This window comes from Mugil cephalus, chromosome 19 (genome assembly GCF_022458985.1).
Source record: "Mugil cephalus isolate CIBA_MC_2020 chromosome 19, CIBA_Mcephalus_1.1, whole genome shotgun sequence".
NCBI classification, from domain to species: domain Eukaryota; kingdom Metazoa; phylum Chordata; class Actinopteri; order Mugiliformes; family Mugilidae; genus Mugil; species Mugil cephalus.
This window is the reverse complement of record NC_061788.1, coordinates 4,187,720-4,215,669: the sequence shown is the minus strand read 5'-3', so window position 1 is coordinate 4,215,669 and position 27,950 is coordinate 4,187,720. Positions and strand designations below refer to the sequence as shown.

The 27,950-nt window shown below is 39.3% G+C and overlaps 3 protein-coding genes across 12 annotated transcripts in view; 2 read left to right on the top strand and 1 right to left on the bottom strand.

Moving 5' to 3' along the window:
* erbin (erbb2 interacting protein) overlaps nucleotides 1-3,362 on the top strand; it is a 52,063-nt gene extending 48,701 nt beyond the window's left edge. For all 5 annotated transcript variants that reach the window (XM_047569834.1, XM_047569835.1, XM_047569832.1 and 2 more), the window contains one exon: nucleotides 43-3,362. In XM_047569834.1, the coding sequence (XP_047425790.1) occupies nucleotides 43-150 (108 nt within the window). In that variant the 3' untranslated portion in view covers nucleotides 151-3,362. The remainder of the gene's footprint in view (nucleotides 1-42) is intronic.
* A 734-nt stretch (nucleotides 3,363-4,096) lies between these two features.
* Nucleotides 4,097-16,616, top strand: srek1 (splicing regulatory glutamine/lysine-rich protein 1). Of its 4 annotated transcripts, XM_047569843.1 has the most exons (12): nucleotides 4,387-4,398; nucleotides 4,584-4,717; nucleotides 5,348-6,477; nucleotides 6,875-6,990; nucleotides 8,671-8,817; nucleotides 9,657-9,835; nucleotides 9,923-10,053; nucleotides 10,130-10,232; nucleotides 10,340-10,474; nucleotides 11,330-11,401; nucleotides 11,524-11,638; nucleotides 14,402-16,616. In XM_047569843.1, exons 3-12 carry the CDS (start codon nucleotides 6,447-6,449, stop codon nucleotides 14,561-14,563), a joined length of 1,191 nt encoding a protein of 396 aa, XP_047425799.1. In that variant the 5' UTR covers nucleotides 4,387-4,398; nucleotides 4,584-4,717; nucleotides 5,348-6,446; the 3' UTR covers nucleotides 14,564-16,616. The 4 variants fall into 4 exon arrangements, with proteins under 4 accessions (XP_047425798.1, XP_047425796.1, XP_047425797.1 ...); XM_047569842.1 differs by lacking the exon at nucleotides 5,348-6,477 and having other exon boundaries at nucleotides 4,097-4,398; nucleotides 11,330-11,421; nucleotides 14,402-14,641; XM_047569840.1 differs by lacking the exon at nucleotides 5,348-6,477 and having other exon boundaries at nucleotides 4,101-4,398.
* Nucleotides 15,767-27,670, bottom strand: LOC124996625 (protein sidekick-1). Of its 3 annotated transcripts, none has more exons than XM_047569837.1 (18): nucleotides 27,603-27,670; nucleotides 26,899-26,963; nucleotides 26,410-26,696; nucleotides 26,288-26,341; nucleotides 26,046-26,090; nucleotides 25,814-25,934; nucleotides 25,559-25,707; nucleotides 24,845-24,990; nucleotides 22,241-22,382; nucleotides 21,433-21,521; nucleotides 21,139-21,352; nucleotides 20,872-21,057; nucleotides 20,037-20,168; nucleotides 19,610-19,771; nucleotides 19,364-19,507; nucleotides 19,186-19,267; nucleotides 18,607-18,688; nucleotides 15,767-18,515 (listed from the first exon to the last, which is right to left on the bottom strand). In XM_047569837.1, exons 3-18 carry the CDS (start codon nucleotides 26,483-26,485, stop codon nucleotides 18,054-18,056), a joined length of 2,286 nt encoding a protein of 761 aa, XP_047425793.1. In that variant the 5' UTR covers nucleotides 26,486-26,696; nucleotides 26,899-26,963; nucleotides 27,603-27,670; the 3' UTR covers nucleotides 15,767-18,053. The 3 variants fall into 3 exon arrangements, with proteins under 3 accessions (XP_047425793.1, XP_047425795.1, XP_047425794.1); XM_047569839.1 differs by having other exon boundaries at nucleotides 22,241-22,370; nucleotides 27,603-27,665; XM_047569838.1 differs by having other exon boundaries at nucleotides 25,559-25,704; nucleotides 27,603-27,665.
* Between the last annotated feature and the right edge of the window lie 280 nt (nucleotides 27,671-27,950).

The window sequence follows — 27,950 nt, the reverse complement described above, 5'->3', positions numbered from 1 at the left end:
TCTTTAATGATATTTATATATATTTTTTGTCTTCTCTCGCAGGCAAACGGATACAGCTTTGTGAATATCGACCACGGGAATGCAGTGTCCCTCCTGAAGACGTTTCCGACCACTGTGGATATGATTATAATTCGAGAAGTGCAAGCATAGACTCAACTAAAACTGACCTCTTGTTAGTGTAAAGAGGAAGGAAGGGACGGGTGGAGGAGGGGGAGGGAGGGGAGGGAGGGGGCGCACACGAGAGATTTACGTTGTCATATTTTTTTATACACAGAAAGAGACTCGTCTGTTGATACCTGTTGGGACTATTTATAGAAGAGATCCTCCATAGCCTTGACTAAACGGGGAGAATAAAAAAAAACAAACCACTGAATGTAGTGGGATCAGAGCGAGACAGCGGCAAAACACCTGCGAGTACGTGTCCTCAAAAAGGCCAACACTGTGGTATATATATATTTTTATACAAAAGAAGCTGAAGATATGACAAATACTGTGGTCTCTGTACAGATCTTTTTTTTTTTTTTTTTTTTTTTTTTAAAGTCCTAAACACATCAATCATTTTATTTCTGGAGTTGAACATCTGACCACTAGGGGGCAGGGCTCCCTCACTTCTGTCATATTTTTTTTGTTTTTTTGTTTTTGCCTTTTTTCCTTGTTTTTTTTCTTTTTTTATTTAAGATGTTGAAACCGTTTTCTGCTCTGACGTATACGTACATGCGGAGGACAGTGTTACGTGCTCGTGTCGCGTGGAGAAGGATGTAGAACGAGGAGGCGGATTTTTTTTTTTTGAATCGAAGAGTCGAGAAGAGGAAATCATTCACACCTCCCTCACCCGCCCGTTTCCACTTGCTTCCTTTTTTAAAAAAAAAAAAAAAAAAAACAAACTAAAAAAAACAAAAACAGACTCCTCCGTCCTCGGTTCATCTCAGCTGCTCGGAATATCACACCCAGACCTCACCCCCCCCCCAACACCCTTTTTTGCTACGTGGGAAAAATATACTTCGCAATACAGATGGATCACACGGAAATACGAATTCACATATTGGAGGGGAGGAGCTTAACCTTAATCGTGTTTTTTTGCGGGGTTATTATGTCGGGTTTAACGTACTGTTTTTGGGAGAAATGTGTGTTTTAAGCTTTTCAGTCAAACAGCTGTTTCCACCAGATTTCAGAGAGTTTTTAAAAAGGCTTTTTATTGGCGGTTAAGCTAGTTAGCCAAAGCAAGTTGATTGAAGAAATTTGCAGGTAAAAGCAGGAGACGACGTAAGAGAGGAATCAGAATAAGGTTAATGTTAATAAGGCAGCCTTATTACAGGGTGAAGCGAGGGTTTCAACATCTGTCAGTTTTTATTTTTATTTTTAACAGGGGAGAAGACCACAGGTTGCCTTTTTTTGTGTCTATATATATATATATTAAAAAAAAAAAAGATGTTTTATCATCGTTCTTTTTACTCATCACTTTGGCTTTTCTTTTCTTTTTATTTTCATTTTTCTTTGCTGTACAGAGAATTGGAAGAAGTGTTGTAAAGTGCCATAGACCTTGAACTGTTTGAACAGCGGGTGGGGGTCGGGGAGGGGGGGGTCAACTTCTTCTTCTTTTTATTAATTTTTATTTTTAAACCCCAGAATCCAAGCAATATCCACATAATCACCACCTCCTGGGTACATTTGCAGCAGCTTGAAAGCAATAGTCAAAGCTTTTATTTTCTGTCACAAAAAGGAAGAAAAAAATAAAAAAGCGACCTTTTAGTAATCCCTGATGGATTTTACATGATTTTTTATATTGTGAAAATCTTTCTTTGTAATGAAACGGCACAGGAAATATATACGATAGTGCTTACGACAAATAAAAAAAAAAATAAAAAAAAAAGAAGAAGATATCTCTGCATTGTGTAAAAACTTTGCCTGAGACTTTTTAAACCATCTGTTGCGTAGGATCCGGTGTCTCCTGATGTTCATGTGTGCAAAAATAATCAAGAGTTAAAGGAAAAACTGTGTTTTCAGCCTGTTAATACTCATTCATTGGTGAGGTGAATAATTTGTCCAGTGAGACGTGTTTCCAAAAAAAAAAAGAGACGGAAATGATAAGATTCACATGCTATATAATGGCCCCACGAATTCCAGCAGCATATTTGTGACCACGTTTTCTACGATATATATAATATATATATATATATATACAATTGTGTTTTATCCTTTTTAACGATTAGCATTCCCTCGACGGCACCGGTTGAACCAAACTGAAAACACTGTGGTGATGAACTAAAATTTTTATCCCTTTAAAAATGAAAAATAATAGTTGTGCCGTTTTAAAAAATGAAGATGCACCGTTAGTTTTTAAAAACTTCACTTTAAAAAAAAATTCCCAAATTTTTTCACTCGACTTAATGTATTTTTCACTATGGAAGAGGTTTAGGGCAACTGGAAAAAAAAATTAAAATTTGTAGTTGGAACGAATGATTTTTTGTTTTAATTTTTTTTTTTTTTTTTTAAACCTTTTTTTAGTTCTGATGTTAAGTTTAATGTCAAAAGTCTGATTTTAATCTTAGAATTATTTCTCCAACTTTTGAATAAAGTCGGAATTCTTAGAATAAAAGTCGGAATTGTAAGATTTAAGTTAAAATTCTGACTTTTTTTAATCAGAATTCTGACTTAATTCTCAAAATTTTGACTTAAATCTCAAAATTTTGCGAAAAAAGTCAGAATTCTGCGATTTAAATAAAATAAAAAAATCATTCTCTCTAACTACACTGTAGCCCTAAACCTTCCATACTTCACACATGAAATCATTGAATCTATTATTTGTTTTTGTTCATGATTTGTGGTGTTTTTTTGTTTTTGTTTTTTTTTAGGACTAGGGGGGCAGGATCATTTCTGGGGTCACTTTCTATTCATGGCAAAAGGAAAAAAAAAAAAGTCTGACATTGTAGACAATCTAGGGAGATGAAAACATGTTTTCACAATTTCTTCATCCGTGTCATTTTTTTTTTCTTCTTACTCTCCCATATTCTTATTTATTTAGCAGTTCTTCTGTGGAGTTTTAGACCTTACTAATCAAATTGTAAATACTTCTAAAAGAAACAGTTTTGAGGAAAGAGTTAATTATGGCATTAGTGACTCGATTGTAAAACCAGCAATAAATTGCAGATGCAGACGCGCTCCCGTTTTAATGTATAGCTAGGATTTCTAAGGTTTCTCTGGAAACAGTCGCAGTGGAGATGATGGTGGTGATGATGATGATGATGATGATGATTATGTTGATGATGATTGATATGCATTTATCCAACATTCCAGATTTTGTACATAATTTCCTGTTTCTGAAGTAACCTGAGGAAAAATAAACTAATGCTGTTTAACACTGATCCTTTCGTCTTTTATTCCATCCTCTGGGTTTATCAAGGACGAGTTTATTCATTTAACCAGCACATTAAACGATGTATACGGTTGTTACAGTATCAGTTCTTATCAATTATCTGTAAAATTAACATTTTATTTGTATGATTTGTACATTTATATTTTTTTGTTTCTCCTTCTTGTCTATTTTATCTGTAGTTTATTGCTACTTTACATTTGTGAATACATTTTGCTTTATATAGAGGAGGTAATTCATAAGCCTTTCTCCATCTCCCTTGCACAACAATTAATCCTTTTTATACCATTTTAATGTTTTCAATGTCTTCAATGTGCAAATAAATAACAAAAAAAAGTTTTTAAAAAATAGAAAAAATACAATATACAGGCAGAATTTTTGCTATAATTTTTTTTAAACAGCTGTGTTTTCTATTTTTAAATCATAATGACAACAAAAATTAAATGGATTTACAACCAATAGCCAAACAACCATGTGCAAATGGAAATATATATATATATATATATATATACACACACTGTAAAAAATATAGAAAAAAGATACCGCACAAATAATCAAATGTTTCGATCAAATATAAATCAATAAACTAGTTTTATTAAATTTGATCTCAGAATAAAATCATTTTGTTTTTGCTTTTTTTAATATTATAAATACAGGCTATTCCGATTCCTACCAGCTGGTGGCGGCAGTGTGCCGTTATGTTTGCAATAACCCTCGAAGAAGAGAAAGAAAGAAAAAGAAGAAGAAGAAGAAGAAGCAGAATAAGACGAAGACTCTATGGCTCCGCCCTCCTGCTGGATGCTCGGAGTATTGCACCGCGTAGGGTTAGCCGATAAATAAATACTGCACTAATACCACACTCACCAAACCACCACCACCACCGCCGTCGGCGTGCGAGCAATGAGCGGGATACCGGGGACCGCCGTCGTCCAGGTCACCAACCTCTCCTCGGCCGTGAGCAGCGAGCAGATGCGCACTCTGTTCGGTTTCCTGGGAGACATCGAGGAGCTGCGGCTCTACCCGCCCGAGTAAGAGCGGCCCGCCGCGGCGCAGCCACCCAGGCGACACCGCGGATTTTGCGGCCTTCTCGCGGTCCTTTTTTTTTTTTTTTTTTTTTACAAACATCGAAACGCGAGCGGTTTGCAGGTGTATTTAACTAACCAACCCGCCCTCTCTCTCTCCTCTGCTTGTTTCCCCCCCTCCACCACCACAGCAATGCCCCTCTGTCTTTCTCCTCCAAAGTGTGTTATATAAAGTACCGAGAGCCTTCCAGTGTTGGTGTGGCGCAACATCTCACCAATACTGTGTTTATTGACAGAGCTCTGATAGTAGTGCCATGTGCAGAAGGTGAGTGCAACCAGTTTTATTTAAAAGCAATGAACGTTTCTCCCCGTGAATGCAGTTGTTTTGGTTGGGTATTTTTATTTATTTATTTTTATTTTTATTTTAATTCACAGCAATTTCAGCCATTTTTTTTTTTTTTTGTACTTGACACAGGTGATGGGCTCAATAAACCCCCCCCATCCTCCTCCCCCCCCCTTTCCCCACAGCAGGGCTAATGTCCCATAGGTTTGCTGTCACAAGGTGGTTCATACTGATTGTTTTTTGTTTAGGTTTATTTATAAAAAAGCACTGAATTGTCTGGAAGAAGTAATATTTTTTTAAAAAAAATATCATGGAAATGACTAAAAATGTCCAAACACAGCTAACTCGATCCTTTTTCTCTCTTTTCATTTTGATTTTTGTGCTCCCCTTTTCTTTAAATGTCCCTCCCCTCTTCCCCTACTTTTTTTTTGTTATTATTATTATTTATTATTTCTTAGGTGCCACTGTTGTTCCCTTGTGTACAGTCAAAAATGATATCACCTCTAACCTGATGCTTTTTTTGTCCACGTTGACTTGGTGCTGGAAATGGCTACTGAGTTTATTAATTTGGTTTTGTATGTTTTTTTCTGTGTGATTATGTGTGCATATCAGATGACTAGACTGGCCCAGCTGTTACACTACACTAGCCTGAGTCAGGCATTGTTTTCCAAGCCACTATCCCCGATCGGGCCAACGCAGCCTTCAAGGGGGGGATGTGACCAAGGAGAATAGCCCGCTGAACCTTCCAAGATGGACACCTTGTCTCTTTTTTTTTTTTTTTTTTTTTTTTTTATTTATTTACTTTTAATTTATTTTCCTTTTTGGTTTGTTTCCTTTCATACTTTCCCATGTTGTCCACTCTCTACTGTCTCTATCCAGAAAACTTGCAGTATTTTTGCTAAATCTCTAGCGTTGTGTTTTTATATTTGTTATTTTTTGGTTTGTTGTTTTTTGATTATTGTCCAACCCCCCCCCACCCCACTCCCCCCCCCACCCCCCCTTCCTCTCTCTCTCTGCTACAGCTGCAGCTTGTGTGTGATTGAATTCTGTCCAGGTTGCTACGGCATACCGGTGGGATGTGTGTCACACACGGGATGCTAGGAGGATCGATAACACTTGTGTTCTCTTGTCTCCTGCTGTTGACGTAGCGAGGGGCTAGTTTTTGTGGAGAAACGAAAAAAAAAAAAAAAAGAAGACCTAGTAACGAAAGCTTTATCTCATCTGAGCGTAAATTCTTTTAAATCACATGTGTGTAGTCACATTACTAGGCTACGGCTTTTTTTTTTTTTTTTTTTGTTAGTATCAGCTCGCGCATTAATGCTCTGCGTCATTAATGCTTTGTTTTTGCACATCTGTTTCCTAACAATAGAAAAAGACACTTGCAGCAGTGTTACACCAAACTGTAATTGAACCTCGGTGCTTCCAGCTGTACTGAAAATATACCTGTAGCTGTGCTGTTAACTTCTTCTCCAGCAAAGGAAGCATCTTAGAAAAAGCTCAGGAGGGAAATTTAGCAAAGATTTCTATGGCTTAAGTTTTGAGCTAACCTTTCCTACAGTTCTTAAAATTGTTGTTCTTCTCTGTATCTGATGTCCTGTGTGCTATTAGTGATGCAGCCATTGGGGTTGTCTTGTGTTGCACACCTTTCCAACACTGCGAAACGATCGCCCCCCTTCTTCCCCCACGGAAAAGCGCCCATGCTTGATATCGTATGGTTCATGACCAATATGTTTCCAGTACAGGTGACCCATACATCAAAGTGTTGACTCATTCTCTGCATTGTTTTCTCTTTTCTTTTCTTTTGTTCTTTTTTTATCTATGAAAAGAGACCAAGGACAAAGAGAGAGAGAGGAAAAAGAAAAAGAAAATCAGTGTTCTTTTTGCTTGTGGAAGTTTTTAGATTTTTTTTTTTATTGACAATAATAGTTTAGACTGAGGAGAGTAGTTTTAATAACAGCACATTAGGGATGCTCGGTCTCCTGAATGCCATGAGTAGACAGTAGAGCACTTGTAGGGTGTATGGGGAAGTGTATGCTCTCTTTCTCTCTAGAATACAGTGGGCTAATTGTGCAGACATAGAGGAGACAGAGAGAAGACTCCCCTCTATTGCCTCCGCTAATATTTGCTTTTGTTCTGCAGGGAAAATCCCAGAAGAGGCCAAGGCTTTGTCGCTTTTGGCGCCGGTCGCCCCAGTACCCAGCCTGATTCCTGGCGGGGGTTTGCTACCGATACCTACACCAGCCCCGCTTCAGAATGTGAGTCGGCCTAAAAATCTGTGTGATTACTTAAGCAGAGGGGAGCAGGTCTTCAAGGGCGTGTTTTTTTTTTTTTCGAGCAATGATGCATGTTGTAGCCCTCAATGCTAACGTTAGCTACAGCTGTTAAACAATGCCTCCTCATGAACACATCAAACCCACCACCACCCTGCTGTAAATGTTCCTTTTGTGACACATACAGTGAATATATTTGACTGTGTATATGTTTGCGATTTATTTTTATCTTATTTTCTATTTTTGTTATGTAACAAAGGCAAATTTCTTACTTCCTACTTAGCAATAAAGTCTTTTCTCGTCTATTAGTAGGGATGGGAATCATTAAGGTTTTTTGAAATGGTGTCGGCCCTTAAAAGACCCTTAAAAGACATTATGTTTTAGATTTTATTGCAGCTTATTCTTCTTCATTTAAACCCGTTGTCCACATTAGTGGACGCTTTAGTCTGCCATCTAGTGGAGGCAAAGGGTCAATACATAAGTCGGTTTAAAACCATGATAGCGGATTCATTCTGCAGACGACATTTTACAGCTGAAACGTATTTATTTATTCTTATTAACGTTTCTAGTTTGATATTTGATACATTATATCAATAGCAAAGAGCTACAACGTCGCTAATTAGCAGGTACTCGTTTGTGGACGTTGGGACTTCATTGTTCTTAGCCATGTTCAGGTATTAAAATAAACAGTTTTATATTTTTGTCGCACACTGGTGACTTTATTTTAATATAAAGAATGAAGTAATCCCAGTGTCCACATATGAGGACATTGTTTTTTTTTGTTTTGTTTTGTTTTTTTTTGTTTTTTCAAAAACTACTACTTCCTGTTGGAAGATGATGCTTAGTTTTTATACACCTTATGTCCTACTGATCCCAAATACCTTGGAGAAATTAAAAATGCATGTAAAACCTCAGGTGCCTTTTAATTTTTATGGCATTTTGTAACATGCAAGTACATTAATTTACATAATATAAATACAACTAAGAAAGAAAAACAATATAAAATAAAATTCACAACAAACCTTAATAATTATCATAATAAAAGCAGTGGCGTTGAGTCTAGCAGGCAAAGACGCTACATTTCTCGGGCTTTTTAAAACATGCTAAGCGTCGTCAGATGTTGAATCAGATTCCAGGTGTTGCCTCCCTTGTTGCAGGTGAGCTCAGTCTGCATCTGCTGAGGTGAAGTTCAACCAAACCTTTGACAAACATTTGGGCCTCAGACATTTAGCAGGTTCACTCCCATCCGTGCAGGTGGAAAAAAAACTGTCACGTGTAGCGTCGGTGCAGCGATAGAGCTGAGGGGGCTAAGCTAATTAAATATTCAGCGGCACTTTTCCGTCTGCTTACTTCTTTTTGCATCAGCCGGTATCGGTGCTCATCTCGATTTCTGAAGACTCTTAACACCTTAGTCTGATATGTAGCGACGTGTCACGGTGACACAGACCGCAAGAGCTTTGATTTTTGGATTGATTGAACACATCGAGGGCAGGTTGAAAGTGAAGCAGGAAGTAGAAACAAAAAAATAATCCACGTGGGCAGAAAAAGGGCACAGTTTGAATGGCGTAGGCTGCACCGTCTACGTCCTGCAGAGGCGTAAGCTGCTGTAAAGTTAAATGCATGTGTGTGTTTGTGTGTGTTTGTGTGTGTGTTCATCCCCTGCAGCTGAACCTTCCCGTGGTGAATCGGATATCGGCCGCTCTCGACCCCACGGCGTCTTCACACTCTCAGCCTCCACTCGTTGGAAATGTGGACCCCTCAAAAATCGATGAGATCAGGAGGACGGTTTACGTCGGGAACTTGAACTCGCAGGTAAACGCGTCTGTTCACACACGTCGTAGCTGCACTTTAAAGCCCGTCTGATCATATTTGTACACTTATTCTTTACTGGGGTGGAGGAGAATTAATGCAATGTTGTGTCAGTATTGTGTCGAGACCTAAACAGACAGCGATGCTCTGTTGTGATATGGAACAAATGTAAAGTTTCTGTGCTAGAATATTAAAGTCATGTGCTTCTTTCAGTCCACTAGGTGGTGCTGTTGCATTCAGTTAAACTGGAAAAGACTGTAGGACAAAAAGCTGTTTTTTTTTTTTTTTTATATGACAGGTGTTGATTGTTGTTGGCTGTAATAAAACTTTTATATTGCTACATTAAAACGATGTTTACAAAGTTTTCCTTTGTTTAAAAAGGCAATAAAGTGGAATTTATTTTAAAAATTGCCTTTCTTTTGAATATAAATAAATAAATGAATTTATTTATTTATATTTTCGAATATGTACCATAGCCATTTGTACATATATAAGAAAAAAATAATGATTATAAAACAAAAAAATATATATATCAACAGATGAACAGCTCAGCTGTTTGAAAAAGAAGTGGGAAGAAATTATAAAAAAATAAATAATAATAATTCCTATATAAATATATGTGTTTATTATACAAATAATATAATAAATATAATATCTATTGCACACATGCATAAATATTGATATAATATATACACATACCTGCTACATAAATATAGGCCAAGTTATTATAATAAAATTAATAGTTGTTAAGTCTTTAATTTGTCTTTAAACCTGATGCATGTTGCAGAAATACTTTCCTCAGATGCACATTAGAGTCATTAAATACTTTTTTCTTTCCTCAGACCACCACTGCAGATCAGCTGTTGGAGTTTTTCAAGCAGGTGGGAGACGTGAAGTTCGTGCGCATGGCGGGAGACGAGACCCAGCCGACACGTTTCGCCTTCGTGGAGTTTGTCGAGCAGGAGTCGGTCGCCAGAGCCCTGACCTTCAACGGAGTCATGTTCGGAGACCGACCACTGAAGTACGGAGTCACATCCAAACCCAGCTCCAAAACCTTATCAGCCTGGATGTAAACGTGTTATTTTTTTTGATTCATTTTGTCTTTCAGGGTCAATCATTCCAATAACGCCATAGTAAAACCTCCGGAGATGACGCCACAGGCTGCAGCTAAGGAGCTAGAGAGTGTGATGAAGAGGGTGAGGGAAGCTCAGTCCACCATCGCCGCCGCCATAGAACCAGGTACAACTCTTTGATTTACCGCTCGCACCAAGTTGCACAAAGTTGCGCGGTGCATTGACTCGTCCTCGTCCTGCAGCAGACACAAAGAAGCGTTCCCCCAGCCGGACTAGGAGGACGCGCCGGTCACGATCTCGGTCGCACTCGAGGACGCGCAGGAAAAGGTCACGTTCGAAACACAGGTGCCCGACTGATGCCGTCTCTCTTTAGGATTTCACTGACGTCATGTGGTAGTAATGATGATGATGATGATTGTTAAAAGTTTTCCCCCTTCTCATCTTGGTTGCAGTAGACCGTCGCAGAGGTCGTGGCCGGGCAGCGACTCGCACAGTTCCAGAAGCGGCCACAAGAGGCGCTCTCGCTCCAGAGACAAGCGACGCAGCCGGAGTCGCTCCAGGATCGTTGGGAACAACCAACACATGAGGTATTTATCTTAAGATAATCATTAACACGTCTTTTATCAAACTAGTGAAAAACAAACAGTCAAAATGCACATTTATGTGTTTATTTCGCTAAACTTTGTCTGTGTTGCGCCTCTAAGTTACAGCTTTCTACCGACTGATGTTTCACACGTGAATGAACGCATTGACATTTTTAATCTGATATTTACATATTATATATGTTGATATGATCATATGATATGTTTTGGAGGATATGAATAGATTTGGGTTTGGTTCATATTGGTTTCCAATAAAAAATATACATGATTTTACAATGTAAAACTCTCAAAATGAGTTTTTCTGCTGCTCTGAGCTAGAAATCTCTACTTACCAAACTTTCCACATTTATTCCCAACTACATTCTACAGGTATTTATTAAGGGGATTTTTCTTATTTTATTCAGAGCCTGATTTATAGAACATTTAGCTCCTTAAAGACATGGCAAAAATAGATTTTTTTAGACTGTTTTTAGACAGTATTTTGTGATTTATGATGTCAAAAAAAGAGGTATGCAAAATTTCCTCTGTAAATACCTGGAAATCTAATATGTTAATAAAAGGAAACAAGAATTTTGAACCTCACTTCAGCCATTATTCAGATTTGTGTTCTGGAAATGTATGCAAATTAGCACATATTTAAGTATCCTCATTTGCATATTCAAATATAAATTCACAGAAAACTTGTTATATGTTATATGATAAGATGCTGTCTGACCATTAGGGGTCTCCAGATTCCTTGTGTTCCCACAGAAGCTGCCTAAATTTGCATCTTGTGTTGTTCCCGAAAATTTTCTAGAGTTTAATGTATGTGTTTAATGTATTTAATGTGTTCGTTGTCAGAAGCCACAAGAGGAGGAGTAAGAATCGATCCCGGAGCCCTCGGAGGAAAGCCAGATCACCGTCACCAAAAAGGTCACTTCTCATCTCGACTCGTATGTCTCTTCTAAGTGGACGCGTGATTTGGTGTCTGTGATGTTGATTCTCGGTTTTAATTAATAATATATATATTTATTTATTTTATTGGTTTCTTCTAGAGGTAAAAGAGAGAGGAGGAGGGAGCGCAGCAGGGAGCGAAGGGACCGTTCCTCGTCCAGGAAGAGGAGTCGCAAAGACGAGGACAGGATAAAGAGCAGATCCAAGACGACGAAGGTAAGAAAAATTAAAATTAACAAATTATCCATCTATTTATCTATGAATGCATTCAAAGCATAAAGCACGTGACTACATGAAGCCACATAGAGAAAGTCAATATCAGGTGAACAGAACCTGGTTAAGTTCTTGCAGCTGATTACAGCCTTTTGTGCTAAGCTAACGCCACCACCACCAGTGTGTTCTAGTGGGATATTTACTGTACAGTGTGCAGATACTGAGAGATGCTATCGCTCTTTTTTTGTTCTTGTTGTTTTTGTTTTTTTCCGTTTAGCACAGTTTTTGTTTCGCAGCGTATTTATAATAACTACATAAACTTCAAAGTGACAGTTTCTGTTCAGGTCAGAAGAAACGTATCAGTCTGCAGAGACACACCGTGGCTGTCTTGAATAACTTAGCACTGACGCACAAATACATAAGTAATTAAAACCAAAGCCTGTGGGTTCCCTCAAACAGTGTGGTTTATTATTTTTAATGTGAAAATAATAATAAAAGGATGTGGCTTTTTTTTTTGTGCGTCATATATTAAGTTATGATGAAATACGTTTTTTTTTCTTCTTTAGAAATATATATTTTTAGTTATGCAAAAAAGTACATCGTCAACAAGCTCGCCTAAAGTAACCGTGTTTCTTCTTCTGTGTATGTTTCCACTTGCATCCTACCAAATGATGGTAGATGAGATGAAAGGTGACATGTTCGAGAGACTTATCTTGCTTCATCTTTTCTCTGATAACAATCAGAACATTTTTGCGTGACAAAGAGCAGCTGAACGAGCAGTCTACTCAAAAACCGCCCGTCAGCTTGCAGAATTGTTGTTGCATTGCAGAGTCGCGGCAGGTGTGTCTTGCGTGCTTCGGGTTCGCAGCCTCTTGAAGTGGTGACGCAATCGTCTAAAATTGATTTTGTCTATTTTTAAACGCAAGCACTGACACCCTCTTGACTTAAAATGTACTTATCTGCAGGATTGCACCTAAGAAAAGTGTAAAAATGAGCATAAATTGGATTTAGTATTCATAGTTAGTACTTCAGAATAGAAGAAGTACTTCGTGTCCATTTAAGGAGCTCGTCTTTGACGGAGGCTGTGGTGTTTCTACACTAGCCTCAAACACACAAACCTTTACTCTACAGAGGCTTCAGGGTTTTTATGTTGAAGTTCTCCTGCAGACTGGAGGAAAAGTTAAAAGGGAAGGTTATTCAGTTGGTTGCATTTTGCAGCTTGTCCACTAGATGTCACTTAATGCAACTCGATTGCACCTTTAAACTTCATCACAACACGCTCAGTCAACATCAATTAGTTCACCCAAACTAAATCTGCTAACATCAGCGGAAAACTTTGTATTAGCTTCTAGTCTAGTCTCACATGAATTCGTCTGAAATTTTGTCATTTCCTGGAAGAAAAGAAATCTGTATGAGGTCTGAGCTTCTGTTCTGATTTATGTGTGTGCGTGTTGAGAAACCTCCTTCAAATAGCATCGAAAGCACAACTTTTATCTTTTATCTAAACATGCATCCGTTGAACTCTTCCGTTTAATGAACTAAGCAAATTTCTCTGTAAAGCCCGATCTGCATACAGTTTAACGGTTGGATTATTTCAGAGAAGCTTTTATCTGAAGTCTGAGGTCACAAAGAAACTCTCAACAGGTGGAATAATCCACCAGTTTTACAAATGATGGACAGGCCTGATCCACAGACGATGTTTCGGAGACAGAGACCTTCACAGTATTAGGAAGGTGGTCGTAATGTTCTGCCTGATCGATTTAAATCAGTCCAATGTGACAATGTCTTGTTAGCCTGTCTGTAATTTACCTATTAAACCATTTTTATTTTATCTAAAGGTTGACTCCACAAGCAAAACAAAAGTTTGAGCTCACTGAAAATTTAACCCTTCAGAAAATCCTATATAAGATAGATTTAATAATTTGGGCTTATAATGATATAATTATATAATAATTAAACCATGAACGAGTGTAATCCTTTCCTTACCAGTTACATCTTCTTCATTTGCTGCATTTCCATTCGTTTTTTTGCTAAATAAAAGCAATATTTCTGACATTTCAATAAAGTCCTCAATATCCCACATTTCTCTTAATCCTTTCATGCATGAATTATGACCTTAGTCAAGGTTTTCTTCAACCATATAAAATTGAAGTTCATGAAGTTACAAAATTGTCCACTCACATGATTAATTAATACTTTCTCTTAGTGTAAAATAAATATCCAGAAACTTTAACAGTTATAGTAATTCTTAGATGTTACTTGATGCCAGCATTTATTTATTTATTTATTTATTTATTTATTTATTTTTACCTTCAGTGGTGCCCTGCCATGGAAGTATTTACACAAAATTCTTGAGGTACTTAGTATTTCTGGCTCACTGTCAGCCATCTTGGTTTTGAGTTACAAAAAAATAAATTAAAAAATTGCACTCCCACCGACTGGCCAATAGGTGGCAGTGTATGGAGTGATGCACAGGCGTCCGCTGTGTTAGTTTATATGCATTTACAACACAAAAGGCCATACATATGCAAAAACAAAAAAAACAGCTTTTTAAAAGCTGTCCACTATAGAGAGTATGCTCTGATGTCACGCCTGAGGCCACGCCCCCTGAGTGGAATTGGACTCAACAATGATCCATACGAACTAGCATGGATTTGGAAAAGTGAGTTAGCCTCAGTTTAAGTTAGTTTTAGGTCATTTCAGTCCTGATAAATGTAGCTAAATAAAAGATGCTAACGCTGAGAGCTTTTTCTTTTTAATTTGAAGGTGCAAGTGGACTACGACAGGGAAGAAAAAGAAGAGTACGAAAGCGACCGAGAAGACTCGGCCACGCCGAGCGAGGACATGGCGACGTCGCCCTGCGCCCGGCACAACGGCAGCTACAAGGCTCACAGCGAGGAGGACGTGGGAACCGACAGCACCAAGTGACTATTACAGAACCGAGGAAACTAAATCCTGCTCCAGCAACGCATCTCTACGCCTAGCGCGTGCATACACAAACACACACAAACACACACATGCAAAAACACAAAGAATAACCACTCAAACACCTTTCTAATCAACGCCGTCTGATGAACTACATTCTTGGCACCTTGTGGATCCGCTAATTCAGCTCAGCTTTCACAGCTGAAGGGCAAATAAGCACCTCGGTACAGCAGAGGCAACTTTTAGGGAAAAGAACAGTGGGATTCTCCTTAAAAACATATAAAAAAATATATATATTTAATAGAGATGAGATCGCACAGATTTATTCTCTCGTCTCCATCAATTTTAATGGTGGTTTTTGTCTCAGTGGTTATCGACCTTACATTTCAGAAGTAAAAAGAGCCTTTCGCGCCTCAGAAACTGTCCGTTTGTCCTCAAAATTAACATGATGCCTCAGTTGCCACAACACATGTTTACTGTGACTCAGTATTAACAGATGCAGAAGTCAGAACTACGCAAGAGTTTGGGGGCAAAAAAGGCGAATAAAAGTTTGATGCCAAGCTTCGCGCACTTCCTCAGAAAGCATTTAATACAAAGTATTAAAGATGCTGCTTTTAGTGTTGTGTAAAGAAGAGGTTCTGTCTGGATGCAACTTTGATTTTTAACATTGTGTAACTGTAAAGTGATTAACATGAATTTCTTTCGGCCTTTTGATTTGTAACCGAGGGTGCAGTGTGAATGAGGTATATGAGGTTAAATCCAGTGAACTAGCACCGCTTTAAGAATGGTTCTTATCAGGATTCGCCAAATGTCCTCCTTCAAAAGTAGGACACATGTTTTTCTATCCTCCATCTCCCCTGAGGTCTCATGGGGCGTAACTGTTTTTCTTCTTCTCCTCCAGTCATTATTCTTGGTGTGGCTGCTTTTCGGCAACTTCCCATATTCTGTTTACTTCAGCGACCGAGTGACGCAACAACACATTCAATAAGAATGTTCATTAGTGTAATAACACGAGGGTCAAAAAACAAAAAAATATAAGCGGTTACAAACTGACTTCTGCCGATACTGAAATGCTCATTTGCCCTTTGTGTTTTATTGAAGGATTGTGTTTCTTTGTTCTCTGCATACGTTTGGTAGTTTTATGACTTGAAGTGCTGTACTTATGAAATTGAAGAATGGTATTATGTTCTCGCTGTGAATCTGTTGTCATAAAAAAAAAAAAAAATACATTGGTTTATCATTTATGGTCAACACATTGTTTTATTTTCTCTTTTGGTTTATATGGGTGTACACATACTTGTTTTTTCTTTTTAAATATATATAAATATATATAAACTCCTGATGAGTGGCTGCGACAAGATCACATCATGCTTTGTGGTTCTGCTATTGTTGTAATGCTGTGACGCCTCTAGTGTAATGAAAAACAAATTCTCATGATGATGATGGTGTGTGAAACGGTTCATATTACTGAAGGAAAGTTCAGTCTAGAGGCTGAATGTGAAATCTGAGGGAGGGTCAAAAAAAAAGTGCCTACACTAAGATTGTACAGAAATATGGATGATGAGATACTGAAGTAGTGAATAACAGCAGACTGCAACAACTAGCTTCAAATCAGGATCAGTGTTTGCAGAAAAACTTCAGGAGAGATGTTTTTTTGTTTTTGCCAAATTCCACTTCCATGGCTTTTACTTTTTTTTTTTTAATGTTTGGAGTAGTGGGTGTGTGTGCTGATAAAAGTTTAGTAAAATTTCAAACACAGATGCTAGTAACCGTATGTGAAGAATTTTATTTTTTTATATCCGTGTACCCCACTACATAAGATAAATATAAATATATATATATATATATACTGTAGAAATATATTTGATGGTTTTTCTCCAGGACACTTAGTTGTTTGATACTGGGACTCGATGTAAAGGTTTGGTAACACTGTTTCTAAAGAGCTTGGATGTGTGTATATATAAATATGTGTATGTGGTTGTTCTCAGTTTGAATCTTAACAATACATCTGGTTTGTTTCCAAAAACATTCAATAAAGAGACTTTTCATTCATTAACTTTGCTTTATTTGCCTTTTTGCTTTAGTCAAACAATCACATAGTATTCGGACTTTCTAATTTCGCCAAATGGTAAATAATCATAAATTTAGCCTTAAGGTGAAATAATTTGCAGATGACACTCAACTGTTTAAACTGCAAAATCTGTGGGCAATGTTCTGAAGAGTGTCGCACGGAAGTACAACATTTATTGTGTTAAATATAACGTACATTTTTCTTTAGATATGCAATCCATGACCATTTGATGCAGTTATTCATAATCTTCCAGAGGGTAAGTCAAGATGTTTTCTACACTTTAACATCCTTTGCAAAAAATCTCAATTCAATATTTATACTTGGACCGAATGGTAAAAAAATCATAATTTATCAAGGCGAAATACTTTGCAGATGACACTCAAGTGTTTATAGACCCCCTCACGGTTTGTAAACAATGTGATGTTTTCCAAGGGGTGGGGCTTAACTGGAGGCAAAACATCTCAAACGCATCTCAATCTCTTGCTAATTAGCGAGGTTGTAGCTCGTTGTTATTGATAAAATTTGTTTAATTTGCATGTCATATCAAGCTGGAAACATTAATGAGTATAAATATATAAGTTTTAACTGTAGAATTTGATGGGGTTTGTTCAGCGTCGACTTTTATTCTGTGGAATGAATCTGAGGAAATGCTACCACTAGTTTGCAGACTACAGTGTCCACTAACGAGGACAACGGGTTTAAATGAAGTAGATATGAGGACGCAGGGTCTCAGGGGGTTAAAAGTCAAATTTTTTATTTTTTTTTATCTATCCTGCATATATTCTCTTCTTCCTTGTTAAAACCTGGTGTCTACATTACCCACAATTCAGCTTGTTGCTTAAATCTGAAGGCTCCGGTGTGTTGGGCTAGTTGCGGCTAATGTTATCCCATGCAGCTAACCTTTTAGTTTTGCTGCAACTGCAGAAAATTAGAGACAATTGTGAGATTCTCTTTTTAGGCCTGCAACAATTTCCACATGTGACCTACATCGGGATGCACAAATGCGCCGGTCTAACGTGCAAATGCACCTTTGAAGTAGTAGTCTAGAAATACGACCCCCTTCTTCTGCAACATGTCAGAGTTGGCAAGAGACGAGCGCCGCAAACAACCTTTTACGAGGACTTTGATGTAAAGTTAGGGGAGTTCCCACCCCGAGTTAACCATAGACCACCAGGTCATTTACAGTGTAAATTTAAATGTGATCAAATAATGCAGGTACAGAAATGAGCAGTGATTGTTGAAGAGGTGTGTTTGTTTTCGTATAGCCGAGAGGTAGGAAAGGCAAACTGTCTTCTGGTTCAAATAAAACTTATTTCTGGATGAGATATTCACATTAAACATAGTCCACCTGATGGAATTTTCTGGGAAGTCTCTCATGTAGTGATCATGACTCTTCATTCTTAATTGCCGGTCCATAGTTTGTCACAAAATTGTGGACATCTGCTCACTGTCCATGATTGGACTGGTGCTGAATTGTCTGACGTACTCCACTCCCGACTTCACCACGGTGAAGTCTGCGTCCTCCGACTCGCTCTCTATGACTTCTGTTGTATTCATCAGCGGCATCCCCTGAGGAATCACCTGCTGGAGCATCTCTAGTGTTGTGTATCCGCTCGGGAAGACGAAGGGAGAACCCTGGAGGGCCATCTGTCGCGTGTCCGACGACGTATCGTGAGGTAGGACGTCCCCACTCGTGTTGTCTGTGTCCGTCTGGAACCAGTCGCGACTCGTGTCCGTTGAGTCTCCTTCGTCCAGCGAGTCGCTGAGGAGAGGCAGCATTGACGGCAAAGCGCTGGCGGGGATCACGGCTTCTTTCTCAACTATCTGGAGACTTTTTGTGTCCCACTCTTCCACCTTAAGAGTCTTGATCGCCTCGAGGAGTTCCTGAGTTAGAAGTGAGAAATGAGAGGTCAGCGACAGATATATATTATATATAGATATTTAATGGGCGTGCGATTGTTGAACCGACACTCACCAGCTCACAGATTCCATCGATTTTCTGCATCGCGTTGCTGTATCCGGGGCTAGGGATGCTCGGCCACAGGACGACTTTAGCTCTGGACGAAGTGAATTGTTGAGAGTAGACACAATATTACCACAGGATTGTTACAAACAAAGATCAGCCACAACATTATGACCGGGAGAAGGAAATAACATTGACCACTTTGCGACAATTCAATGTTGCTGCTGGGAAACTTTTGGACCCCACCTCATAGCTCCGTCACCACAGACAATTTGGTTCTTGACAATTAATATTAATAATTAAGGGAAACAATCATTAATATCTATAAATAGGTACTGCAAGTAGTAAACCTCGGGGCGCCACCTTGGGACCAAGGATCAAATTGCCTAATAAAGGTATGGCCTCAAAAGGGGTTTGAAGTCTGCATTCGAGCACCGACTGTCATGAATCCAACAAATATCACAGTGTATAATCACGACAAACACCCTCAGAAGGCCCACGTCCATTCTCTCAACTGTTTTGGAGGTACGCAATATTAGGAAGGTGGTTGTAATGTTATGCCTGATCGGCGTGCATATATTCGAGACGTACCTTTTTATAATTGGCGTCCCACATATCAGCACAAGGGCCACGACAGAAAAGATTATGATAATGCCTTTGACATCAAAATTTCCTGCAGAAAGAAGACGAAAGAAAAAAAAAAAGACGCTTATCCCGACTATAATTTTCAGTTAACAGTTTCTTTCCAAATTACCAAAATAATTTCAACCTTCATGTTCTGTTTTGAAGAGTATTTCTTCACTTCGTACTCCTTCCCCTGCAGAGGTGAAACCAGATATCTGGACCTGGTACGTCGTGGCGCTTTTGAGACCCTCCAGCCCATAGATGTTAAGCTCCGGATCCACGGTAACATCTGCAAAAAAAAAAGAAAAAGAAAGTTATAATAACTGAAGGAACGTTGAGGGAATTCGGTTGAACAGTGTAGAAGTTTATGATCCAGTTTCATGCTGCTTACTTTTCTCTGAGCCTGTTCGTCTCTGGTGGTACTCAGTGTAGTAAATGATGTAACCCAGCAGGAATCCTCTGGTGTCCTCCTCTGGGATCGGCAGCCACTCCAGCACCACTGAAGTCAGTGTCCCGTTGTAGCTTTGGATGTTTTTGGGAGCGCTGAGTGGAGCTTTGAGAATATCAGGACAAAACATGTGGATTTAAAGATACAAACTACAAAAGAAGGCCATGAGAAGTGTAAACCATTCAAAATACCAAACAAAACCTCAAAAAACCCTTTAAAATCCACCCTCACATGACTTCTGTTCAAAACATCTGAAGAAGATAGTGTTATTATCCTCAGTAAGGTTTGTTTTTTTATAAAGCCAGGTATTCTTGGTCATACAATACTAGGAAGCTGAATGTGAAGAGAACACAAAAGCCGTGCGACTCACTTCCTTCGGTGAAGTAGAACTGCGTACTCCCGTAGGTGCTCTCGCTGTTGTTGATGTGCTTCATGTTGCACGTTCCCTTCTCCGGGCGCGTGTGCAGAGTGATGTTGTATCTCTGATAAGGCTCCAAAGGCTCTGCTTGTTCAAAAATAAATAAATAAATAAAAATATTATTTCAAATAAAAAAAGTAGGAAGTTAAATCAGTTTCGTGTTCACGTCGTCTAGAAATGTTTATGCTAATTTGCTGCGTCAAGGATCAGGATCATTCGCTTGAACATTAACATATTAGCCAAGTCGCAAGATGATATACAGCTATCAGGCATAACATTATGACCACCAGTTGTGACTCGTCAGAGAACGGACGAGAGTTACAGCTTATTCGCAAAACACCTTTCAATGGAAACACGTACTTTATCGAAATTTGAGAAATATCGATTTTATTTAGTGTTTGTTCATATTGTTTTGTTTTTTATAAACAAAGTAGTTTCTGAAAAATGTTAAATGGTTCTTTGATAAACCTGGGAAAATTTCTTTTGTGCCATTTGGAGTTGGAGTTGGCTAATGGTTTGAACGTTTTAGAGAATTCAGCAATGTTGTTTTCCTTCAGAAAGGTTTTAAATAGCATGGTTTTACATACGCAAACACAATATAGAAGAATGAAGGCTCAACTTACAGCTCATTCCCAAAACACCTTTCAATGAAATTTCAGAAATATCGCTTTTATTTAGCGAAAAAACTGTAATGGAAACGCAGCTAATGAGGTCTTTCTAACCTTAACCGAAGCGTTCAATCTAAATAATCACTAAAATTAAACATTCATATTCATTCATTTCTCACCCGGTAAAGGATCCAAGGTCCGGTTGTTTTGTGCTCTCTGATAAAAAGACATGTATTTCACTTTGTCGCCCTCTTTCCTCCACTCCACTGAGTAGCAGACGTATGTTCGGATGAGGTTGTCCTTCCAGGAGATGGTAAAAGACCTATTGCTCTGGACCTTCACCTTCAGCCTCCCGTCTCTCATACCTGCAGGTTTAACAGTTTAACCAAAACGTTTAGTATTTAGCCCTAATAGAAACAGAGAAAGAGAAGGAAGCGGGTACTCACCGGACATGTCTTCACGTTGTGGTATCGTCAGTCGTGCAGCGGGGGAGATGCTGACGTTGTTGACGGCGCTGATGTGGAGATGATACGCCGAGTAGGAGAGGATGAGTCTGATCTGGGGCTGGGAGGTGTTGAATTGTGGGGTGTTCACGGGGGTCTCTCCTGACGTCTTCCTGACGGTCACCGAGTAACCGTCGTTCAGCTCGTCAGCGGAGAACTATCAGACATGGCAACTTTAATATTACAGCACCACATTAGATTATTTAAAGGCATTTGGAGGAGACGGTTAAAAGTTACCTTCCAGCTAACAGAAACCAGCCGGCGGCCATTTTTCTGTGGAACGTCAGTGTCTTGAAGGTCGACACTGTCGGGCTGAGTCCTCAGTTCTGTTTTATTGTGAAATAAGAAAGGAAAACCATCACTTTTCGGCTTTTAATTACACTTTCGTTTGGTGAACTAGTATAAGATGCGACCGCAAGCGCCACAGCTGGCAAAGTCTCCATGGTTACGGCCACCGAGGGACAAAAAGTGACAGTTCAACACGGAGATTAGCAGCATTAGCTTGAATCATAAGCTTTAATAGTGTCTAAATTGTAAAATGGCTGAAGACCTGTTGTGTGATTGTGTGACTGAGATATATATTTTTACAGATTTCTGCCAAAGAAAAGAGAAGTAGGTGTATCGCGGTATTAGAAGATGAAGTCATACCTTAAGTTACTTAAGGGCTGTCAGATATGTTTGTGGATGTTTTGGCGTAGTTAAGGTCAACAGTAACTATTTCAGTTCCAACAATAAACTGAATATTTGTGATCACTCCTCGTCATCCTTTTAACGCTACAGTATTATATGGCTAACGTTACTTCTCAGTAAAGTTTTTAGCGTTAGCGTCTTTTATTTAGTTACTAAAATTTACTGAAACTGAGGCTAATCCACTTTTACTAGTTCATATGGATCATTGTCGAGTCCATTTGTCCTTAATTTGATCTGATAATCCACATTTTTCTCAGTCTCTCTGTATTTACTGCTACATTTCACCATGTTTTTGCCACATATCATTTGCATGTTTGAAATAAATCCCAAAAACAAAAAAAAAACAAAAACTGACCTGATGGGATGTAATAAGCTTCGCTCCAGGGACACTGGGTGCATTTGGTGTTCGTGACACACCGTATCTGCACGACGTAGGCCAGCGAGGAGTTTAGATTCTCCACTCTGCATCTGTTTCCTTTGTGGAACTGCAAGGGCGACTGAGCACCACAGAAATGAATGAATGCCTCAAGGGGGGGGGGGTGCATGAGCATGAATTAAGTGGTTTGTTTTCTCAGAATACATAGAAAATCGGTGCAGACCCAAGAGACATAGAGAAACTGAAGGAGATAGAGATAAGAAGAGAATCAGAAACCGTGCAATAGGGTTAAAGGTGTAAAAGGGGCAGTGCTGTCCGGCTGCAAAGAAAGAGCAGGGTGTTGTGTTGAAGGAGTTGCGTTGTGATCACACAGGAAGAAGAAGAGACTAGCACTAATGTGGCAGGGTTAATTTTGTCAACCGCTTTTTTTTTTTTTTAGAAATGTTAGTTGAGGACATTGGTTTGAGGGGAGAGGCCCACAGGTCAGTTTGGGACCCGGTGAATTCGGAGGTCGGGTCAACACTGGTGCATAAGCTTCCTTAAATTTGTCTCTTGCCTTAAAGTTGTGATGAAAACATGTAAAATAGCTGCTAAAACTAATGCTGTTAGTTTCGCTTTGGCTGGATGTGATAATTAATAGAGAAAGCATTTACTTTTCATTGACTACAGCAAACGGAAGAAGAAAGTGGCTGAAATGTGGCCAAGACGAATCACAAAATATCTGTCAAACTGAAGCTGAACGCAGAAACGTGGCAACAAGAGGAAAAAAAAAATGCCAAGGAAAAGTCCACAAAGACACAAATGGGGGCAGATATCAAGTTGGCCCAGTCTGAATGTCCAGAGGTAGCGACGGATTACGCATTCACCAAGGTGTTTTATTCAAAGAAAACCTCTTCCACTAAGCGAATTATCTTCACCTGTTTGTCTTGAAAACATTTGTGGTAGCAAATACACGAAAGGGCAACCACAATCTAAAAATAAAATCTTCCTGCAACCAACTGTTGCACTGTAGAAAGCAAAGAAGAGACGAGTGAATCGCTTTACATGTGGACAGGAGACCAGCAGTGACGACTGGGGCTGGGGACGTTTGATCTAAACATCGATGGCATCGATACCGAGGCTAGTATCGGTATTGGATTGATATTAGCTTGAAGAGGTCGATACTTTTGCTACAGTTTCTCTTCTATACGTCCAGTTCATTACTCCTCACAGAGTTTATGCGAGTTCACGCAGCTTCTCTCCAAGTCTGCAGGAGCTTCTCCACCCCACACCTGAAGCTAAAAGGTGGGATATGGACAGAGTTTGATACTCAGATCCTAGTATCACAGCTGCATCAGTACTGGGATGCACTTCTTTGGAGGAAGATGAATGAGCAAACATTTCTCTCTCTGAGCAATTTTGTGTAGTAAAAGAAGATTTTTTTAAATTTTTATACTGTTTTAAATTGTAATTAGTTCATGGAAAAAGGTTCATTTGACTGAATTTGTCCTGTGTTTTATCATAAATCAACTCACAAACGGCAAAGTTGCTAAGTTATTCATTGGTCGTGACATTTCAAGTTAAAAAAAAAAAAAAGTATCGGTATCAGTATTAGTGATACTAGGCTTGTATTTACTTAGTATCGGCTCGATACCAAAATTCCTAGTATCACCCAATCAGATTAGCAACATAAGGAGGGCGGGTACCAAGTTGGACCAATGAAACTTAATTGGGGCGACAACCAATGGACATGAGGAAACGCTGTCGAGGACTTCGGTTCCTCCGACCAAATTCATCGTGATGATGGCGACCTAGGATTCGCTTGGTTTAGAAAAACTGGGCATTTGTGGTTTTCGGGGGAAATGAAAAAAAAACTTTACTGAGTTCCTAAACAAGAGATAAGAGTTTGTGTAAGTAAACAAATAGGAAATGAGTCACTGGATCCTCATTAGCGCTGCTCTGCTGAGACTTTGTCGACCGGAAATTGTCGCGTCAGGTAAATGAGGCACGGAAGGAGTAGTGAAAGGCTGAGTGAACCGTTAAGCGTGAAGGATGTCGATGAACTGAACCAGCTGGATGCTTCTCAATGCTCATCAGAGCAGCTACTGCAAGATAATTTGCACGTTTTGCTTGTGCCACTCTGAAAACATTCAGGGTGGGAGCTGTACAGAAGAGAGCACGAGACAATGATGAAAAGTGGAACTTTAAGAGGCAACGTGACTGAGATGACAACCAGTGGGAGCAACAGTTCACACTTCATGTGACTCTTGGTTTCTACCACAATGGTGGGCTGTACTTTCTTTTCAAATAACCCATGCATCAGCAATATTTTTATGCTCTGCAGGTAACCAGAGCCCAGAGAGTCCACAAGCGACAAACTCCCAGCTACAAAGGGAAACGGACGTCGATCGGTTCCTCTAAGAGGCTGCAGATTGGTTTTGGTCCCTTTTACAAGATGGTAAACATCTCAGCAGCCATACACAACACTTTGGTTTAAGACCACTCTTTTATTTTAAGGAGCTACAAGAAGAGGAGGAGGAAAAGAAGAAAAGCTGCAACACAGGTGCTAATATTGTTGAGGAATCAAGGTGTTTTTCTACTGACCTCGTCCCATGTAGAGTTGCCTTGTTCTTTGTATCTCACATGATAATCAGTGAAGCCTTTTACATGCGACGGCGGCCACGTCACGTTCACGTCTAGTCCCCCGGAGTGGCGCCCGAAGGACACGTTGACTGGAGGACCACATCGCACTGAGAAACAGGAATAAACCAAAAAAACAGGTCGTCTTTATATAGGACTTCAACGTTCTTCAGGCCAAGGACCCCAGACTGATGGAGAGATGGAGTAGGGACCCCCTACCTACTATATGTGTTCAATATTACACTCAGCTATTTATAAATAGACATTATCATCATTTTTGATTCAATATTAAGCTATCCCTTATCCCTTATTAAAAAAATGTATATATCAACCAAAGATTTTGCGACCCCCCCTACAGTACCTCTGTGGACCCCCTAGGGGGTGCAGACCCCCTGTTGATGAGCTATTATCTAGAGTATAAATATATGTACATACACTACGAGTCAAAAGTTGGACGCATTTTCTCTTTGGACTGTAGGTTTTTTTTTTTTTTTGTTGATTTTACTTCTATTTTATTTTATTTTGTTTTGTTCTTATGTTTATGTCTTGTACAAAATAATTTCCCTCCGGGGACCAATAGAGTGATCTTGTATTTGTGTCCTAACTTTTGACTTGTAGTTTTATATGAAACAAAGAAGCTTATAAAAAATAAAAAAAAAATTTAAAAAATGGACTCACCCATGTACCTCGGCAAACCTCGGAAAACTGCTTTGGTGCAATTTCTCGAATTGATGTTCTCAAAAACCTCCACGGTCAGGTTTCTGCTTTCAGACACTTTTAACGTCTTAGACAATGTGGTGATGTTCTCAGGTTTGCATTTAATCCTTCTGAAAAAAATAAATAAATAAATTAAAGAAAGTGGGGTGAAAAAAAAAATCATTAGCACGGTCTAAATACGCAAACACAACAGCAACGGGTTTAGGCTCGACTTACGGCGGCTGATCCACGACTATTGTGTACTCTTTATCTGATGTGTGGTTTCCAGGCTTCCACACACACTCCGTCCGGACAAAATCAGGGAATCTGCGGAAACAATCCAAACCGTGGACTCCAGCTGAAACAGGAACCGCGGCCACGGTGAGGGGGGGAAAATAACCTGATTCAGCTCGGGGTGACTCAGATGTGTGTTGTCATATTTGTTGTTTTGTTTTTGTTTTTTTATTACCTGGGTGAAACCCACAGTGCTGGTATTTGGAGGAACTGCAGGTTGCTGGAACATAAACGTGTGTGAAAGTAGATCAATATTCTCACATCTTATGTGTCACAGTTAGAAAAAACTCCTGCACGGGAAAAATTTCAATTTTTGCAGAAAAATAAAACTGAAAACTGGATGATATGAGAAAACAATTCACGCTGGAGGAGCAACATGATGATAGATAACGCTGAAACGAGGTTGGGTTAGCCTACCTGGAGATGCATGAATACGTGAGGAGAGCGTGGTGAAGTAAACAAGCATCAGACCTGGAAACCAGAAGGTGATGAATGACTTGTTTCTCCCCATAAAGAGAAGATAAATCATGACCACTCACCACGGAGGAGGACGCGTGCACGGCCGGCGCGCGACCAGCATTTCGAGTCCAGAACATCGAACTGAAGTTGGACCATGTCGCCTCTCGGGGGAAAGAACGCGAGGGAAGCTCACGACCGCAGCCCGCTGCCGCTCAGAGTCATGGCGCACCCAGCCGCCGCTCGGCTCAGACTGAAGGAGAAGGAAACCTTCTGGGGAGTTTTAACACCGGAGGGGCGGGGACACGCTGTCGACACACTTCACAGGACTCGTGTGGACTGACAAGAAACGGTGGAGGGCCCCTGGAGCCTGCAGAAAACGTCCATCTTGTTTGTACTTCTTCTTTTCCACAAATAGAGCAGCAGAAAACTTTCAAACAATCTTAACTGAATTTCTCTTCTGGTATGAGGAGTTACTGAAAACAGGGCCGTGACTCAGAGTAAGACAAAGCCCGGTGGCTTTCTAGTCCTGTGAATTCGCTTTCAAAGAACTCGAGAAGCAATTTTTTTACCTGAAAGCTACGAGCTGTGTTTTCACTCTGCATCAGAGATGAGCTATGAGTGTCCGACTGGGTTTCTATTTAAAGGGAACAAGCAGAATGGAAATATTAACTGTTTTCCTGTACGGCAAATTATTTTAGATGTGAGTGAGCAATAAATAAACATGTGATGTATCATATGGACGTAATAAGTAATAGAAGGAAACTAGACAGTTAAAAACAACCATGCATTTCTCCACTGTTGAACAAATAATATAATACAATAGTTACAGGATATATTTTTATATTTATATATTTTAAGACCTAGTTAATACTCATAAAGTCATTTGTCACAAGCACAAATACTCAATTAAACTACTTCTCATCTCTCTTGGTGTAAAATCGAACCACGTTCAGAAGTTTTTTACCCGTAAAAAGAAAAAACCCAAAATAAGTTGATTGATATAATTTTGTGTGATAATAATAATAATAAAGGTGCTACTTTCCTGCAGGGGCATACGTGTTAATGGGTCAGAGTAAATTAAAATTAAATTTAGCAAAACTTTCAATGACTACAGTGAATATGCATCATGGACGATGCAGCAGTCGCACAAAAAAAACTATAAAACCAGAGCACATCATTAAACCACTGTTATTTATTATTAGTTTGCTCATTTAGTTCCTTTTGAAATTGTGTTTTATTCGGGTGGCGAAAAGGTCTTTACGTTACAACTGACCTGCTACTTCGTTAGCGTCCTCACTCAACACGGTGTTGGTCGCATGGTGACTCTCAGGTCATCCTGGGGCAGCTGTATGTGTTTCACATATAAAAAGAGACAGTAGAAAAAGAGAGAGTGTGCATTTGGATGAATATTAATCACAGTCTTGCCATATGGGCGGTAGATGAGTGTGCATGAGAAGATGAAGCTCTGATGACTCAAATGGTCGCGCTCCTTTCTGGAGTCTTTAAAGGTCGACAAATTCATAATAAATACGTAGGAGCAACAACACTTTTTACCAAAAGTGAGGCGTCTGCGTTGTGTTGTGTCAAAAGAAGGACGACAGTTCTCGATTCAGCCAGCAGG

Excerpts from the sequence above, each read along its gene's own strand:
- srek1 (XM_047569840.1), top strand. The coding sequence starts at position 4,271 with ATGAGCGGGATACCGGGGACCGCCGTCGTCCAGGTCACCAACCTCTCC. Across the intron at positions 9,836-9,922 it reads TTCGGAGACCGACCACTGAA|GGTCAATCATTCCAATAACG; the intron begins GTACGGAGTCAC and ends TTTGTCTTTCAG. Across the intron at positions 11,402-11,523 it reads AGATCACCGTCACCAAAAAG|AGGTAAAAGAGAGAGGAGGA; the intron begins GTCACTTCTCAT and ends GGTTTCTTCTAG.
- LOC124996625 (XM_047569837.1), bottom strand. The coding sequence starts at position 26,485 with ATGGTCCAACTTCAGTTCGATGTTCTGGACTCGAAATGCTGGTCGCGC. Across the intron at positions 21,353-21,432 it reads TGGTTTCTGTTAGCTGGAAG|TTCTCCGCTGACGAGCTGAA; the intron begins GTAACTTTTAAC and ends CATGTCTGATAG. Across the intron at positions 20,169-20,871 it reads GACCTTGGATCCTTTACCGG|AGCCTTTGGAGCCTTATCAG; the intron begins GTGAGAAATGAA and ends TTGAACAAGCAG.